This window comes from Argopecten irradians, chromosome 11, assembly GCF_041381155.1.
Source record: "Argopecten irradians isolate NY chromosome 11, Ai_NY, whole genome shotgun sequence".
Classification (NCBI taxonomy): domain Eukaryota; kingdom Metazoa; phylum Mollusca; class Bivalvia; order Pectinida; family Pectinidae; genus Argopecten; species Argopecten irradians.
This window is the reverse complement of record NC_091144.1, coordinates 35336646-35357001: the sequence shown is the minus strand read 5'-3', so window position 1 is coordinate 35357001 and position 20356 is coordinate 35336646. Positions and strand designations below refer to the sequence as shown.

The following is a 20356-nucleotide window of genomic DNA, read 5'->3' as shown; positions in this document are numbered from 1 at the left end:
CTCCTAAAAATATATAATAGACATTTTTGAGGTGATTGAAATGCCTTCTATAGCCGCCATTTTCCTGACAAGATAAAAAAAGGACTCGATGTGTATGTCTTTGTAAAGTCGAATGCGTCCATACCAGCACTCCTACTACATGCTTTAAACACTAGTAAACATAATGGCATGGTTATTTGGCGACACAGATATGTTCTGAACCCTGTGGACTTACAAACTGAAATGTACAATTTTTTGCTTATTTTATCAAAATATACAAGCAACACAACAATCTACGCGTCAATAGTAATATATAAAGTTAGGACGGGTGCATAGAACCTTTTTTGACGTATTCTAATCCCCTTTTGTCTGACGTCAAGCGTCGTACGGATTTTGTACTACTTCTCCAAAACTACTGATGCAAATCTAATGAAAATTTACACACACTTTCTAATGCATAAGGCCAATCACAGTTGTTTATTATATGACCCTCACCTTCGGGAGGCTCTGGGAGGTTCCAAAAGGGGTAGATTTGACAAAAAATTCAAACATTTTTTTCTCAACTCGCAGATGTGTTAGAATCAAATACTTTTCATACATAGAAGGGTCTTAAGGCCCTTTGCAAAATTCTTCAGTAATGTGAATTTCATGGCCCTGGGGTGAGATCCAGTATAGTTTATAATGGTAATGGGAAAACATATTGTAAGTATTATTTGTTCAATTTCCATAGGAAAGATGCCAAACTTGATTAGAAGTATTACTATCATATCCAAATTGGTCCCCCGAGACAAAAGTGGTGTGGTCAACAGGCGTCCATTTGACAAAATATGTATCTTTTTTGTGCACTACTTACACTTATGACGTCATTTCCTTCTTTGTTTTTACCAAAATGGCAACGAAAAAGTATTGCATGGTAATGAAATACGGTTTTCTCCAAAAGTACATAAAGGAAAATTATGTAAATATTATTAGCTGAAAGTATAGATAATTTCTCTACAAGTATACCAAATTTGATTAAAATCCGCGCCTAGATGAGATAAGGAAAAATCCAAGAAAAAATATAAAAATACATAGAATATATAGGGAAAAATAAAAATTACCAAGACTTTTGGCACACGACTGTAAATATACAAACTTTTACCGTTCAGATACACTGAAATCTAAGACTTAATTCTGTATTGTCCATATATCATTTTAGAAGTTCTTGATCAAAATAAGATAAAGGATTACTATCACTTTGATATGAAAATGTTCTGATCTACGATTTCAAGAATTTACGTTTTTATATCTGCAGCCGTGATACTGATTTCAGTCATTAGACTCTGTTTATACAAGTAATATTTTGTATACCTATATATCACTTCTTATGTCTACTTAAACATAAACCTTAATCAAATTCTTGACTAAATGAAGTATTTCAGAATGTTCAATTGCGTGAACCTGAAGTTTGCATCTCATTTTTTCACTACTAAGTCGCTATATGAGTATCTATTATACTTTCTGTATAATATATATATATTTCTTTCATACCTACACGTGTAATACTGGCTGGTCCAGGGCAATACACTCATGTCGCCTGAGGCTGTATTGCATGGCTACCCATGCAATAAAGCATCGTGACGTCACGGCGTCAACAAAATATCTATTTCTTTGGTAAAATTTTAACATTTGTTTCACAAATATGACTGGTTTTACTATAAAACATGCAAACAACGGAATTTATGTTGAAAATATCACGTAATTTTTCATGTATGGAAAATCGATTTAAAGGTTGAATACTGTCCAATTTATCTAAGGGCATATCAAACACTATTACTAGACAGAAACGTAAATCAATGAAACTAAGCAAAAATCGACGGAACAATTATACTTCTATACTTGATATATCTTTCTTTCTTTGAAAGTAGTTTAAAGTATAATAATTAATATGTCTTGTTTTCAAATAAAATATGGCTTTCTGATTGCCCGATTCATTTGTTTCATACCGCTACGAAAACAAAATCCGAGAATGGCGCGGAAACACGACGTTATCGTGACGTCACAATACGTGTAAACGCATTTTATGTTACCAAGTAGTCAGGAATTATAAGCATTGATGTTACTATTTCATTATTTCATTAGGGTATGAAATAAAGTTTGTTTGCAAACAAAATTTCGTTCATACCCCGATGTAATTAAAAAAAAAAAATAGTGACATCAATGCGTAACACTGTTACTTATATCTCAGCAATTTATGACAATAGCAAAAATTATCTGAAATTCTCATATCATTTAGAAATAATCATTTCCTTGTTAACATTCTGATTTTAGATAATGTCTGAGAGATCATTGTTGTCTCTTACGCTTTATATTACCTAATGATAAACAAGCATCACAACTTAATTGATACCCCCCAGAAATAAACAAATTATTTGAAACTAATTGTTTAGAAGATGATTATAAGTGATATTTTTTACATAAAATAATACATTTATCGTCATAAATGATATAACACCAGCATGTTATAATCTATAGGAATATTCCTTAACCATGTTGAAGTACATTTTTCGTGTTTCTGTTTTAGTACAATGCAGCCATCGGAGGCGGATACCAGGGAGGAGCGGGAGTGAGTATTGATTTTTATCTTTATTTGAAGAAAACGAATATTTTTTAGCCAAGCTGATTGTATTTAACAAGTTTGACAGTGTGCCTCTTTGTCCCTGCTCAAATTATATTTAATCAGTCTTATTCAGAAATTGTAACGATATATAATCAATAATGCATCCTTGTTAAAACAATGGTATTACCATCTGGATTTAGGTCACCTGAGGCTTGGTGACCTATTATAGTACTTGTCACTTTTTGTCCGTCGTCGTGGGGGTTTTGGACTACTCCTCCAAAACTACTGCAGCAAATTAAATAAAATTTCGCACACACCTTCTAAGGCACAATGCTAATCACAGTGGTGAATTATTTGGCCCCCAAACCCGGAAGGTTGTGGGAGGTCCTCAAATGGGTAAATTTGACTAAAATAAAAAGATTATTCTTCTTAAATCGCTGATGTGGTAGAACCAAATACTTTTCATGCATAGAAGGGGTCTTAAGGCCCTTTGCAAAATTCTTCAGTAATGTGAATTTCATGGCCCTGGGGTGAGATCCAGTATAGTTTATAATGGTAATGGGAAAACATATTGTAAGTATTATTTGTTAAATTTCCATAGGAAAGATGCCAAACTTGGTTAGAATTATTACTATCATATCCAAATTGGTCCCCCGAGACAAAAGTGGTGTGGTCAACAGGCGTCCATTTGACTAAAATTCCAAAAATCGTCTGAATTCACAGATGTAATGGAATCAAAAAGTCTTCATAAATCGACAGGTCTTCAGATCTTCTACAAAAATTGTGAATTGCGTGGCCCTGAGATCTCAGATTTCCCCCTAAGAGGAGGGTCAAATTTACTAAAGTCTATAGAGGGAAAAACATATTTATGAACATTATATGTTCAATTTCCATAGGAATGCTCAACAATGCTCAGAATTATAAGCCTAAAATAGCATTTTAACATTATATCTAAATATCCCAAGGGCCAGAAGGGCGGAGCCGAAATGCTTTCTTATCGAAACGGTTCAAAATGACTAAATCTTTTACAATTCACAAGTGCAATGCAATCAAATCTTTTTTATGAATTAAAGGGTCAAACTGGTAAAAATTACTTTCTTTATGAAGTTTTTTTTTATTTTTATTAACTAAATATTCAAATCTTTCGTGACTTTGGTCCGATTTGACACTATGAAATTATATGCGTAAATTTTATAATTTGTCTTGACTGAGGAGTCTGATGGGGGCCAATATATAGTGGTTATATATCTGTATCAGAACTCAGGTGACCGTTTAGGGCCTCTTTTCATGTTAAACTCCTTAGCATAGAAATATCCATGTCAATCCTTCAAAAAAGTTTTTAGCAAGAATCATGACCATTGGAGACATAAAACTGTCATGAAACATTCATAACATAGCTGGCTCGTTCAGTCATTGCTAACAGCCATGTCATACATATTGTAAGACACGAGATGAATAACACTTTTTTGACGTCACAGGTAATTTTGCAAAATATGACGTTGCATGATTGTCTCGGTAGATAGAGACGTGACGTCACATCTGAGCCAGAAAGTTTCCTCTCTTATGCTACGTAATATGAAATTTATTGAACTAATTAAATAACATTGACGCATTTATCGTTTGTTTTGATTTCATTTCAGGTGGTTGCTGGACCATTAGTACGTAAATCACTTTTATATAAGAATTTCTACTTCCACTTAATCGTTATTTATTTGCTTTCACACAATCGGAACTCCTCGGTTGTAAAACATAACCTCGGATGCGTTAGGTGTAAGAATATGTAAGAAAATCATTCTCTTTTCATTCATTTTCTTCGCCGGAAAACGTAATTACGCCCTAACTGCGCTTAAGAAATTGAATTGATATTGAAATGTTGAACTTCTATAGTTGGATTTCAAGACATTGATTGTAATCATTTCTCCTTCGAGACGGACAACAAAGAGCATCGATGAATTGACACTTTTCGAGGGCTTGTGCCCTTGGTGGCAACCAGTTGTTATAAAAATATTCCCGTGGTTTCAAAATGGATGCCCCTGTGTCACATCCGAGGTCAATGTACGACAGTTACATCCGAGGAGTTCCGAATGTGCTTTCACATGCAACTATAAACAACTATCGGTAACCTACTTGTGATTCCGGAATTTTTTTTATCATTTTTTAAAAACTTTTTTTTCTACACCTCATGGTTATGAAAACCTATACAGTGTATTTTATTTACAATTCACCATTCCGGCAAATATTATATCGCTTCAAAATGTCCGGGCCAAAAGTTGTGACATGAAGCATAACTGGGAAATGGGTACAGTAACTTTTATGGTGACAAAAAGAAGTTAATAGTATGAAATTTACTTATACCCATCAATGACTCCGCACTGACAGCAAAATTCTGTTTACATATTTCTCATGCAAATTATTTGTTTTCTATCATACGTCTTAATTACTTTGCCATTTGCAGCGTAGTAACTACAATTACTATTTAATATATTTAGATATACGATTTAAAGTATGCAAGGTTATTTCTATGGCGCTATCGTCTTTGCCGAACGTTTAAAAAATATTTTAAAGATTATCTTTAAATACGTTTTTAACTTAAATTTTGTTTCAGGAAGTGGTTGGAACTGTAAGTATTTAAAGATTTATTTTAATATGTATTGTCGGTAATAATAATTCATAGCGTGAAAACAGCACATTGCCCAGCCGTCGTCCTATGTAATCGCTACTATTCACAATTTACACATCAGATTTTAACCAAATATGGTTCTTATTAAGGAGAAGGGAAATAATTTTCCGTAGAAATGGTTGCTTTTGCTCTTTACGGGTCACATTGTTGGAGTCATAAATAAGAAGTACATATTTATAAAAATACTTGACTCGGTCAGTAGTTAATCCACAGCATAACTGGGTAAAGTAGAATCAATTTTGCATAAACCTGGGTTTAGAGCTATAAATCTTTTAACACATGACAGAAATATTACAATAAAAAAACAACTAAATGATAACAGACATCGATTGCTAATCTATCAGCAAGCACTTACTGCTTGGATGTGATACAGTTTCGGTTTTAGACAAAGGCAGCTGGCTAATTCTCTTGGTTTATAGTAAGTAGGCTATACATATATAGCCTATATACCTGTTAATGTATATTGTGTTGATGAATATAGTTTATACACTAAACCTACATACATGTTAATGCATATTTAGTAAGCAATATATTAGATATACTAAACCTGCATACATGTTAATGTATATACTAAACCTACATGTATACAATGTTAATGTATATTTAATAAGCAATATATTAGATATACTAAACCTGCATACATGTTAATGTATATTTAATAAGCAATATATTAGATGTACTAACCCTGCATACATGTTAATGTATATTTAATAAGCAATATATTAGATATACTAAACCGCATACATGTTAATGTATATTTATAAGCAATATAAGATATACTAAACCGCATACATGTTATGATATTTAATAGCAATTATTATACTAACTAACTGCATACATGTTAATGTATATTTAATAAGCAATATATTAGATATACTAAACCAGCATACATGTTAATGTATATTTAATAAGCAATATATTAGATATACTACTAAACCTGCATACATGTTAATGTATATTTAGTAAGCAATATATTAGATATACTAAACCCTGCATACATGTTAATGTATATTTAATAAGCAATATATTAGATATACTAAACCTGCATACATGTTAATGTATATTTAATAAGCAATATATTAGATGTACTAACCCTGCATACATGTTTATGTATATTTAGTAAGCAATATATTAGATATACTAAACCAGCATACATGTTAATGTATTTTATAAGCAATATATTAGATAATGTATATAGTAAATAGCAATATATTAGATAACTAAACCTGCATACATGTTAATGTATATTTAGTAAGCAATATATTAGATATACTAAACCAGCATACATGTTAATGTATATTTAGTAAGCAATATATTAGATGTACTAACCCTGCATACATGTTTATGTATATTTAGTAAGCAATATATTAGATATACTAAACCAGCATACATGTTAATGTATATTTAATAAGCAATATATTAGATATACTAAACCAGCATACATGTTAATGTATATTTAATAAGCAATATATTAGATATACTAAACCAGCATACATGTTAATGTATATTTAATAAGCAATATATTAGATATACTAAACCTGCATACATGTTAATATATATATATATAGTAAGTAATATATTTTATATACTAAACCTACATACATGTTAATATATATATATATAGTAAGTAATATATTTTATATACTAAACCTACATACATGTACGTGTTAATGTATACAGTTTAATAATCATCAAATGATACAAACTCGCTAAGGTATTGTTTGAGAGTATACGATATGAGAGACTTTTATTATAAATAACATTGACCAATGAAATTGCTACGTTTTAAGTATAAGCTGTTACATATATATTACAATCAACTTATTTATACCTTGAAGGGAAAGAAAAATATTTACGCTATAAACATGATATCACTGTTAGCGTGTTGTGATTTTCATGTATCCGCTGTTAGCGTGTTGTGATTTTCACGTATTCGCTGTTAGCGTGTTGTGATTTTCATGTATTCGCTGTTAGCGTGTTGTGATTTTCATGTATCCGCTGTTAGCGTGTTGTGATATTCATCTATTCGCTGTTAGCGTGTTGTGATATTCATGTATTCGCTGTTAGCGTGTTGTGATTTTCATGTATTCGCTGTTAGCGTGTTGTGATTTTCATGTATTCGCTGTTAGCGTGTTGTGATTTTCATGTATTCGCTGTTAGCGTGTTGTGATATTCACGTATCCGCTGTTAGCGTGTTGTGATATTCATCTATCCGCTGTTAGCGTGTTGTGATATTCATCTATCCGCTGTTAGCGTGTTGTGATATTAACGTATCCGCTGTTAGCGTGTTGTGATATTCATCTATTCGCTGTTAGCGTGTTGTGATATTCATCTATCCGCTGTTAGCGTGTTGTGATATTCATCTATCCGCTGTTAGCGTGTTGTGATATTCATCTATCCGCTGTTAGCGTGTTGTGATATTCACGTATCCGCTGTTAGCGTGTTGTGATATTCACGTATCCGCTGTTAGCGTGTTGTGATATTCATCTATTCGCTGTTAGCGTGTTGTGATATTCATGTATTCGCTGTTAGCGTGTTGTGATATTCATGTATTCGCTGTTAGCGTGTTGTGATATTCACGTATCCGCTGTTAGCGTGTTGTGATATTCACGTATCCGCTGTTAGCGTGTTGTGATATTCATCTATTCGCTGTTAGCGTGTTGTGATATTCATGTATTCACTGTTAGCGTGTTGTGATATTCACGTATCCGCTGTTAGCGTGTTGTGATATTCATCTATTCGCTGTTAGCGTGTTGCGATATTCATGTATTCGCTGTTAGCGTGTTGTGATTTTCATGTATCCGCTGTTAGCGTGTTGTGATTTACATGTATTCGCTGTTAGCGTGTTGTGATATTCATCTATTCGCTGTTAGCGTGTTGTGATTTTCATCTATTCGCTGTTAGCGTGTTGTGATTTTCATGTATCCGCTGTTAGCGTGTTGTGATTTTCATGTATCCGCTGTTAGCGTGTTGTGATTTTCATGTATCCGCTGTTAGCGTGTTGTGATTTTCATGTATCCGCTGTTAGCGTGTTATGATTTTCACGTATTCGCTGTTAGCGTGTTGTGATTTTCATGTATCCGCTGTTAGCGTGTTGTGATTTTCACGTATTCGCTGTTAGCGTGTTGTTATATTGAACAACCGGTTACATTGTTATATATAAGCATACTGTTTTTCTTTAGACTGGTGGTGCAGGAAGTTTCGCTGGAGGAATTGGTGTAAGACGTTTATTTATTTCTTATATATAAAAAATAAAATTTAAAAGCATCCTGCAACTACAAATTCGTTATCCTCCTTTTCTCATCTGTCCGAATTATAAGCTTACGCGTTTTACACATAATATGGAGAACATAAGAAATATTTATAGTTCCATATTTGTAAATAATTCTGTATGATTGACCAGAATCAATGAACATAAAATTGTCGATGCTTTAAACATTCATGGCGTGCAAAATTTTAAAAACAGTATTGGTGTATCATATGTCACAGTTTTACACGTGAGACAGAGTATTATACGTGTGACGATGTGTTACACGTACTATGGTATTTAACACGTACGATTTTGTGTTACACGTACGACGGAGTATTACACGTGAGACGTAGTGTTACACGTACGATGTTGTTTTACACACACGACGTAGTGTTACACGTGAGACTGAGTATTACAGTGCGACGATGTCTTACACGTCCGATGATGTGTTACACGTACGACGGAGTATTACACATGCGACGGTTTATTACACGCGATACTGAGTATTACACGTGAAATGGAGTATGAAACGAGAAGCGGTGTATTACGTCAGAGCATTACACGTGAGATTAAGTGTTACCAATGTACGATTCAAAAGTTAATCACACGAGTGAAAAAAACACAGCACGAATGTCTGATACGGAGTAGATTACCTCATGTCGTTTGCAGTAACATGTCGGATATTATGTACATGAGTAGTATTAGAGATAAGACATTTGAGTCGGAGTGTTGCAATCAAGTATGATTATGATACACTTATGTAGCTATACACTTAATACTTTCTGTTTCAGTCTCCTGCCTATGGATATAATGCAGGATTCCAGGTACGAATGTTTTAATGTATAGTTAAAATTAACGTTTCAATAACAGGATAAAGATATTTGGTTTATCTCATGAAATGGACACAGAAGTAACTGTATATGTCTCTACATGTTGTCGATTGAAAATCAATATCTATGAACGGCCATTGATTATCGTTAAATCTATATGATATATATGTATGACGAGTCTCGCTATAAATCTGTATGATATGTATGTATGACGACTATCGTTACAAATCTGTATGATATATGTATGACGAATCTCGCTATAAATCTGTATGACATGTATGTATGACGACTATCGCTGTAAAACTTTTCAATTACTTTATTTTTTAGGCTGGTGGTGCTACTGGATTCAATGTAAGATATTTAATGATACCTACAATACGTTAACCTCTCGTGACCTATAACCGTTCTCTTCTGTAATGTCTAGTGGTTAGTAACAGACACATTTGAGATTTCGTACAAAAATTAATATTTATTAATCGATACCGTCAATGGTAGATCACCAAAACAATATGACTTATGTAATATAATCTTGTTGTTACGAAATAAGGCCCCGATTTCTCAAAAACAAATTGCAGTCAACATCCGTCTTAGTCAAAATGTTTCACTTCAGTTGCATAAGGAGAAAAACTCAAAAAAAGTTTTGACTTTAAGTCTGTACTTTTGTTTCGAGAAATCGGAGACTTTTATGTATTGTAATTATTCAATGGTATAGCTTACTTCGTAAATTTCAATTACTCTTGCAAAAGCTGATTACTTAAATAGCTTAGAGATAGTTTATAAATATCAATTGCAAATTAATTAGACGTATGTTGAGATAGTACAAGGGTGTAGAGATCGTAAGTGATCGGAACCCCTGGAGTATAGAGGATGCTCGTCCTCCCGTCTTTTCGAATTTCTTTTTCTAACATCGAGGATCGATCGAACCTGTTGAATTATTATAACGAAGAACATGAAATTACATAATTCACATAATTCCATTTTCATAAATAGTTTCGTATAATCGACCAAAATCGATGGACGTGTTTTTATCTTACAAAACATACAATTTTCGAGGCTTTACACATTTATGACGTGGCTAAAGTTTAAACTTTAGGTCCCACCTGTTCTTGAGCGTGGGACTTGTTCATTACACGTTGATATTTTACACGTGAAACGTAGTATAACACTCGAGATGGAATACTACGCGTGAAATTGAGTATTACACGTGAAACGAAGAATTACACGACAGACAGAGTATTACACGTGAAATAAAGTATTACCCATGCACTATTCATACGCTATCATACAAGTGAAGAATGACGTGCGGTTTGGGTATAACATATACCAGCCCGAATATCTGATACGGAATAAATTACCTCATGCCGTTTGCAATGAAATGTCGGAATATTTGCATATTACAGAGTAACCTCCCATGCAAGCAGGCATCAATTGTGACGTCATTATTTTGTGAGCAAACAAAATCACGTTGTTTTTTCTGAAAAGTATGGCGTTTCACTCGCAAACACATGATGTCATAATTAATACTTACACGCAAGGACAGATAATTCTGCAATATGCAAATGCAAAACACGTCAGCCGGAATATTAGATATCAGACGGTTGAGTCGGAGTATTATAATCAAGTATGTGTATGTAACACTAAATATTTTATGTTTCAGATGGGCTTTGGATATGATCCCATGATGCAGGTACGAGTGTTTTAATGTATAGTTCTAATTAACAATAACATGATAAAAAGATTTGGTTTATCTCATGAAACGAGCACAGAAGTGACTGTATGTCTCTAAGTTGGCGATTGAAGATAATAATTTCAATAATTTGTGGTAATCACGCATGATATTTATATAGGTATGTTGACTGACAGCTTTCGCTGTAATTCATGGTAATCATGATTGAACTACAACTAGCAACAAAAATTAATATTTATTAATCGATACCGTCAATGGTAGATCACCAAAACAATATGACTTATGTAATATAATCTTGTTGTTACGAAATAAGGCCCCGATTTCTCAAAAACAAATTGCAGTCAACATCCGTCTTAGTCAAAATGTTTCACTTCAGTTGCATAAGGAGAAAAACTCAAAAAAGTTTTGACTTATTCTGTACTTTTGTTTCGAGAAATCGGAGACTTTTATGGATTGTAATTATTGAATGGTATAGCTTACTTCGTAAATTTCAATTACTCTTACAAAAGGCTGATTACTTAAACATCTTAGAGATAGTTTATGAATATCATTTGCAAATAAATTAGATGTATGTTTTTTTGGAAAACTTTGACGCTAGTCAAGTCGCTAGCTGTCTCGTTATCCTATAGAGATCCGTTCTTATTGATACATATATATATATATATATATATATGATAATTAGATAGTTAATTCATGCTTTCAAAAGATTAAAATCATACATCTACCATTACATAAGAACCTTGAAGCGATTGGTAAAATGATATGATGTATTTATGCAAACCTCACCTAATACAACTATTCTTCACTGAAAATAATACACTTAGTAAAGGAACAACGCAAATAAATTATACAGCCAGATTTTTGTGGTACTTTTTATGTTTTTGGTTGATATGAACAACCAATACAACTGTATTATCATTATAAGCCTGCTGTTTGTCTGTAGGCTGGTACTGGTGGATTATTGAATGGAGCAGCTAACGTGAGACATTTGTTTATTTCTAATGTAGCAACAACAAAAAAATCGTTCAAAATGAAATTGCCAAGCATCCTCCATCACCTGTTTCGTTCATCTCGTCCTACATCCTCGATACCCAAGGGGTTCCGATCACTTACAATCTCTACACCCCTGGACTATCTCATAGTAAAACTGGAGGCAACTCAGGGAGGGGGGGGGGGGGGGGGGGTCTGAACCAATAAAAGGCCTGCAAGGATTTCCTTTGAAGATTACGGAGAGAGCGACGCCCAACATGAAAGCCACACAGCCAACCACAGTGAACTGTTATACGGCTCTTTTGATGTACATCAAACGACTAAATTAACTGTTCTGTTCTGTTCAGATTTCCCCCTGAGTTGCCTCCAATTTTACTATGAGATAGTACAAGGGTGTAGAGATCGTAAGTGATCGGAACCCCTGGAGTATAGAGGATGCTCGTCCTCCCGTCTTTTCGAATTTCTTTTTCTAACATCGAGGATCGATCGAACCTGTTGAATTCTTATAACGAAGAACATGAAATTACATAATTTACATCATTCCATTTTCATATATAGTTTCGTATAATCGACCAAAATCGATGGACGTGTTTTTATCTTACAAAACATACAATTTTCGAGGCTTTACACATTTATGACGTGGCTAAAGTTTAAACTTTAGGTCCCACCTGTTCTTGAGCGTGGGACTTGTTCATTACACGTAGATATTTTACACGTGAAACGTAGTATAACACTCGAGGTGGAATACTACGCGTGAAATTGAGTATTACACGTGAAACGAAGAATTACACGACAGACAGAGCATTGCACGTGAAATAAAGTATTACCCATGCACTATTCATACGCTATCATACAAGTGAAGAATGAAGCGCGGTTTGGGTATAACATATACCAGCCCGAATATCTGATACGGAATAAATTACCTCATGCCGTTTGCAATGAAATGTCGGAATATTTGCATATTACAGAGTTACCTCCCATGCAAGCAGGCATCAATTGTGACGTCATTATTTTGTGAGCAAACAAAATCACGTTGTTTTTTCTGAAAAGTATGGCGTTTCACTCGCAAACACATGATGTCATAATTAATACTTACACGCAAGGACAGATAATTCTGCAATATGCAAATGCAAAACACGTCAGCCGGAATATTAGATATCAGACGGTTGAGTCGGAGTATTATAATCAAGTATGTGTATGTAACACTAAATATTTTATGTTTCAGATGGGCTTTGGATATGATCCCACGCAGGTACGAGTGTTTTAATGTATAGTTCTAATTAACAATAACATGATAAAAAGATTTGGTTTATCTCATGAAACGAGCACAGAAGTGACTGTATGTCTCTAAGTTGGCGATTGAAGATAATAATTTCAATAATTTGTGGTAATCACGCATGATATTTATATAGGTATGTTGACTGACAGCTTTCGCTGTAATTCATGGTAATCATGATTGAACTACAACTAGCAACAAAAATTAATATTTATTAATCGATACCGTCAATGGTAGATCACCAAAACAATATGACTTATGTAATATAATCTTGTTGTTACGAAATAAGGCCCCGATTTCTCAAAAACAAATTGCAGTCAACATCCGTCTTAGTCAAAATGTTTCACTTCAGTTGCATAAGGAGAAAAACTCAAAAAAGTTTTGACTTATTCTGTACTTTTGTTTCGAGAAATCGGAGACTTTTATGAATTGTAATTATTGAATGGTATAGCTTACTTCGTAAATTTCAATTACTCTTACAAAAGGCTGATTACTTAAACATCTTAGAGATAGTTTATGAATATCATTTGCAAATAAATTAGATGTATGTTTTTTTGGAAAACTTTGACGCTAGTCAAGTCGCTAGCTGTCTCGTTATCCTATAGAGATCCGTTCTTATTGATACATATATATATATATATATATATGATAATTAGATAGTTAATTCATGCTTTCAAAAGATTAAAATCATACATCTACCATTACATAAGAACCTTGAAGCGATTGGTAAAATGATATGATGTATTTATGCAAACCTCACCTAATACAACTATTCTTCACTGAAAATAATACACTTAGTAAAGGAACAACGCAAATAAATTATACAGCCAGATTTTTGTGGTACTTTTTATGTTTTTGGTTGATATGAACAACCAATACAACTGTATTATCATTATAAGCCTGCTGTTTGTCTGTAGGCTGGTACTGGTGGATTATTGAATGGAGCAGCTAACGTGAGACATTTGTTTATTTCTAATGTAGCAACAACAAAAAAATCGTTCAAAATGAAATTGCCAAGCATCCTCCATCACCTGTTTCGTTCATCTCGTCCTACATCCTCGATACCCAAGGGGTTCCGATCACTTACAATCTCTACACCCCTGGACTATCTCATAGTAAAACTGGAGGCAACTCAGGGAGGGGGGGGGGGCGGGGGGTCTGAACCAATAAAAGGCCTGCAAGGATTTCCTTTGAAGATTACGGAGAGAGCGACGCCCAACATGAAAGCCACACAGCCAACCACAGTGAACTGTTATACGGCTCTTTTGATGTACATCAAACGACTAAATTAACTGTTCTGTTCTGTTCAGATTTCCCCCTGAGTTGCCTCCAATTTTACTATGAGATAGTACAAGGGTGTAGAGATCGTAAGTGATCGGAACCCCTGGAGTATAGAGGATGCTCGTCCTCCCGTCTTTTCGAATTTCTTTTTCTAACATCGAGGATCGATCGAACCTGTTGAATTCTTATAACGAAGAACATGAAATTACATAATTCACATCATTCCATTTTCATATATAGTTTCGTATAATCGACCAAAATCGATGGACGTGTTTTTATCTTACAAAACATACAATTTTCGAGGCTTTACACATTTATGACGTGGCTAAAGTTTAAACTTTAGGTCCCACCTGTTCTTGAGCGTGGGACTTGTTCATTACACGTTGATATTTTACACGTGAAACGTAGTATAACACTCGAGGTGGAATACTACGCGTGAAATTGAGTATTACACGTGAAACGAAGAATTACACGACAGACAGAGCATTGCACGTGAAATAAAGTATTACCCATGCACTATTCATACGCTATCATACAAGTGAAGAATGAAGCGCGGTTTGGGTATAACATATACCAGCCCGAATATCTGATACGGAATAAATTACCTCATGCCGTTTGCAATGAAATGTCGGAATATTTGCATATTACAGAGTTACCTCCCATGCAAGCAGGCATCAATTGTGACGTCATTATTTTGTGAGCAAACAAAATCACGTTGTTTTTTCTGAAAAGTATGGCGTTTCACTCGCAAACACATGATGTCATAATTAATACTTACACGCAAGGACAGATAATTCTGCAATATGCAAATGCAAAACACGTCAGCCGGAATATTAGATATCAGACGGTTGAGTCGGAGTATTATAATCAAGTATGTGTATGTAACACTAAATATTTTATGTTTCAGATGGGCTTTGGATATGATCCCATGCAGGTACGAGTGTTTTAATGTATAGTTCTAATTAACAATAACATGATAAAAAGATTTGGTTTATCTCATGAAACGAGCACAGAAGTGACTGTATGTCTCTAAGTTGGCGATTGAAGATAATAATTTCAATAATTTGTGGTAATCACGCATGATATTTATATAGGTATGTTGACTGACAGCTTTCGCTGTAATTCATGGTAATCATGATTGAACTACAACTAGCAACCTTAGTTATCATTTATGTGTTTTTATGTACATGTATATATGTTTGTCAAAAAGAGAGAAAGGAATTTTTAAGTTTTTGAAGTCAGGACCAAATATTGATTTTACGTTTGATGTGTTAATTATTTACTTATACATTATATATTATTATTATATGGATATTATTAATAAAAAAAATCAAGAACATAACTGACATCACAAAAAGAGTTACAAAATAAAAGATTTGTCCATGTAATATTATTTCCAAACATGTACATGTTATACATAAATGATACCCTTATGGAATATTCACAGGTATATCCAGGTTAACTTCTCTGTAATTGAGTATAATCCTTGTCACAACATTCTGCTAATTATGGAGATACATCCCTATATATGTATGTTGACTGACGGCTCTCGCTGTAATTCGTGGTAATCAAGTATGATATTTATATATGTATGTTGACTGACGGCTCTCGCTGTGATTCGTGGTAATCTTGTATGATATGTATACAAAATTTGCATTAAAAATAGGACCAGAATTCGAGTCGCGAATTCACCCTACAATTTTACTTTGACAGAATAATATACTTTGAAAAAGAACGTGTTCTTAATACCCCAAAATGAAGTTACAACATCAAAAAAATGCAAGATTTCGTGTGTAAATCAATGTTGAGAATGAAGTTTCTTTTCACTGTTTCGCGCACGGTAATTAGTACGACGACAGGAAACAAGCCAACTCCCTAGTACCATAAGACGACCCGCGTTATTCATATTTACATTTACTTTATCTTTTTAAAATTGTACAGTGTGATAAGTGTAATGTCAACGGTAAGCTGATATCTTTTGGAACTCTACAAAATTTTAAAACACGCTGTTACAGTTACATTTTTAAAAATAAAAGCCGTTTCGCGATCGATAGCTTTAAAAACAGCTGTAATATATTGCGCTATATCCCTTCGTCAGTAGAACCCACTTAATTTGCAGTCTTTTTACCTTGGTTACATGAATATCTTGATAATTTATGAATAAGATTTCCCATTAATTCTTCAATTTAACCTGATTTCACTGCAGATAAAAATCAACTACACACACAGTTGTATTCCATTATCTCGTAATTTATTCATTGAATAATTCTATGAAGTATTTCAATGTTGAAAGCACAGATATTTCGTTGAATGACGGTAAATAGGGCATTTAAACTTATTTTGATATTAGATTGATATATCTAGTATATCAAATGTAACGTATTGCCTTATTATTGTCCTCCTTGCTCTTATATCAAAGCTCAACATTGCATATTTTCTCACAAAATGCGTAGGCAAAAGTGAAAATAAGCAAAGGATATGTATTTTTAATCAGTTGGCACTTGTAGGTCATTTGAATGAAAAATGCAAGCTTTAAAGAGCATGTTATTATAAGTATCTTTAAATCAAAGACTTGGGCTCTATACGTCTTTTTAAATTTAAGCTTTATTTCTTTTTGGACATATCTAAAGACGCTTATTATCTCTTGTCACTCATCTTTTGCTTATGTTTGATTTCATGTGTAATTTTGAAAGCTCATTTACTGATTTTTCTATTCCGATAGGGCGCAGCAATGCAAGGATTCCAACAACAAACATTTGTTAGTAATAATACAAAATTTATAATATGATGATTTATATACAATGCTATGTATCTACGAACCAGGAAGAGAATAATCAATCCTAAAAAAATATTCATTATACCGAAAGATTTTATTGGTCTTTCCATTTTTTACATCCATTAAAACCGATTGCTGCCAAGCTATTCTTTTTATACATTTGTAGTTAAGAATGACAGGATGTTGTAATTAATAAAGCTCATCACTGATTTTTATTTTTCCGATAGGGCGCATCATTGTTCGGAGGAACTCAATCATTTGTAAGTAATAATCAAAATAGACAATATTATATCTTATGTAAAATGTTACGTGTCTACGTACCCTATCAGAGAATAATCTTAAAAAAATCAGTTCAATAAAAAAAACCTCCTGTGGTCTTTCCATTTCATTTATATCTTGCTTGGAAAAACAATATTTTTGAGATGTATTCGTCTTTTTTAACAAATTATCAAACTACACTTCTGTTTCTGAACAATAAAACAGACACACACCTAACCCATCCAAAACTTAACAAAATAAATACAAAACAGCATAAGTATTTAGTAATAATTAGTAAGTATGCTCATTTGAGATTAGGTGTGGAAAAATAGAAAAGCATTGTACTCTTTTCTGCGAATCTGTTTAAGGATATCAGTAAAATGAATACAACAAAAAAAAAGTTATTAATTCTTAACTAATTATGAAATAAAAGAAAACAAATCGAAGTTAGTCTTCCGAATTTCTTATAATTGCTAACGAACATTTCTTTGTTTTCAGAGCTTTTAGTTGTATATCAGAAAAAAAATCTTGAAAATTTAACAAAAGTTAATGTTATTCTTCGTTCTGATTGGTTAATAATGATCCGTAAACTATCGAAAAAGTAACTTTAATAGCATATAAAAAAAACATCACCACCAGTCCTGCTTAGTTCACAGCATTCTGTTTATCTCATAATCCTATTGTATGCTGCTAAGATTGCATACACACTCGCTACTTTCACATTAGATTTGATAGATATATCGGAACGTACTCACCAACCATTCCAATGGTTTTGTTTAAAGATGCTCCATCGTCGACAGAGTATACAGTAACTGGTACTCAATCGTGTTTACAAATGTCTAATTAACACAAAAATGCATTTCGTCGGCGATGGAGCATCTTTAACATCTGTTCACAGAGAAATCTTAAACTTAAAATTAATAGTATTCATATCATTGGGTCCTGTTATTTTCGGGGGGTGGGGATATTGAATAACACATATGTTTCGATACAAGGAAATACCTTTTTTTTTTGCTATGTAGTATTTATAGATTAATTGGTTTTAATTGTGCGTCCGATACTTACTTCTTAACAATACTTTGTATTGTCTTTTTCTAGCAATATGGAGGTCTCCCAATAGCCGTAAGTACTGCATTTAAATATCTTCCATCGATACAATTAGTTGAATTCCTTTTAGATTGTGCCCTCCAATCGCCAGACAGCAAATTCTAACTAGTTTCTTTAAATCACATTTTGTCTTTGATAAATTTTCCGTTTATAATCCCACCATTTATAAACCTAGATATTCAGACAACAATATGACCGATAGCTTATCGTCTTGTATTACGTTATTCGAATTGTATTAGTTTCAATTCAATTTCAATTGGTGATGGGTATTTTCCCATTAATATACGAAACAAATGCTATGAAACAGTGAATGTGAATGACGTAGATTTCCCGAGAGTTTTATTATAACAGTGTACTGTTCACTTTAGAGGTAATAAAGATAATCAGAATTGTGCATCATAGTGCTGAGTATGTGTACGATGCGGCGTGTCCTTGTTTACATTTGCTTCCAACCCGAAATATCAAAAATAGGCAGCGCCGCCCGACGGCTATCGGCGTCCAACAAAGGGACGTAATGACGTAGCTTCCTATTTGGGAAAACGTTTTGAGCAGTTTTTTAACTACCGTAGAAAGTGATATAAGCTTTTGTTAAAAAAAATAGTATTCTTGTATTGTTCCTGAGTAGGATTGACCAATTGTAATTTATTTCCAATTATTTTTCTTATTTTACAGGGTGCTTATTAGATGACAGATGGAAAGACAGAAACAATTCGTGTAAACGAACTTCACGACGCCCGAAGATGAAAATTAAATTTTTTTTAAAGCAGATGAATTTCTTATTGTTTTATGTGCAGAATTATATTATTAGTAAATAAGTCAGTCACGACAATTTTATATTTATTGATGAATCATTGATATCACCTCTGACAATCAATTCCGTATTATTTGCATATATTAGTTATCTGTCCGTGCGGATAGGTATGGATTGTGACGTCATGCTTTGAGCGCACTGTGATACTTTTCAGAGAAAACGACGTGAGTTTCGCTCACAAAATAATGACGTCACAATTGATACCTACCAGCAAGGGAGGTAACTGTAATATGCTAAGACGGAAAAATTACAACGATCCACAATGACGTCATCATTTACACCACGAACGTCATTTGAAAGCGTGTATATGAAAATCATTTAACATTTTTCTATATTTCCCTGGGATTTATATTTTCATTCGCTTGTCATAATACCCAAACACACATTATGAAAATTGCCTGTAAATCTCTGGCTTAAGGAATAGATGCTTATTTTGTTGAGGTTATGAGGGTATAATGATAATGGAGCACGTGTAAATTATGTAACCCCGGCGAAGCCGGGTTACATAAAATTTACACGGGCTCCATTATCATTATACCCTCATAACCTCAACAAAATAAACATCTATTCCTTATATTTACAGTTTTTCAAGTAAATTAATTAAATCTCTGGCATCTATGTAAACCATATATTTCATAATAGCTTAATACTTAAATAAAAAAACGATAGACATGGTTATAGTTACAATAGTAACGGTCTAAGCATAGTAGCAAAGTTGGAAGTCATTTTATGGTGTAGTTTCACGGTATTAAAATACAATTAAAGTTATTAAAAATTACTCACCGCCAAAATTACGAACATTTTGAGAATAACAATACTTACAATGCATAAG

At 33.3% G+C, this 20356-nt stretch overlaps 1 protein-coding gene and 1 long non-coding RNA gene across 8 annotated transcripts in view; both read left to right on the top strand.

Annotated features, from left to right (window-relative positions):
• LOC138335410 (prisilkin-39-like) overlaps positions 1-15723 on the top strand; it is a 38657-nt gene extending 22934 nt beyond the window's left edge. The window contains exons 18-28 of one of the 7 annotated variants that reach the window (XM_069284480.1): positions 2543-2584; positions 4219-4236; positions 5184-5198; positions 8441-8476; positions 9300-9332; positions 9666-9689; positions 10996-11025; positions 11969-12004; positions 13241-13267; positions 14209-14244; positions 15480-15723. In XM_069284480.1, the coding sequence (XP_069140581.1) occupies positions 2543-2584; positions 4219-4236; positions 5184-5198; positions 8441-8476; positions 9300-9332; positions 9666-9689; positions 10996-11025; positions 11969-12004; positions 13241-13267; positions 14209-14244; positions 15480-15521 (339 nt within the window). In that variant the 3' untranslated portion in view covers positions 15522-15723. The remainder of the gene's footprint in view (positions 1-2542; positions 2585-4218; positions 4237-5183; positions 5199-8440; positions 8477-9299; positions 9333-9665; positions 9690-10995; positions 11026-11968; positions 12005-13240; positions 13268-14208; positions 14245-15479) is intronic. The other 6 variants (XM_069284482.1, XM_069284481.1, XM_069284483.1 and 3 more) reach the window with 6 other exon arrangements.
• Positions 15724-17574: 1851 nt separating this feature from the next.
• Positions 17575-19481, top strand: LOC138335409 (uncharacterized). The gene is made up of 3 exons (XR_011210278.1): positions 17575-17608; positions 18705-18728; positions 19386-19481. It is a non-coding gene; the product is annotated as an uncharacterized lncRNA (long non-coding RNA).
• The last annotated feature ends 875 nt before the right edge of the window (positions 19482-20356 follow it).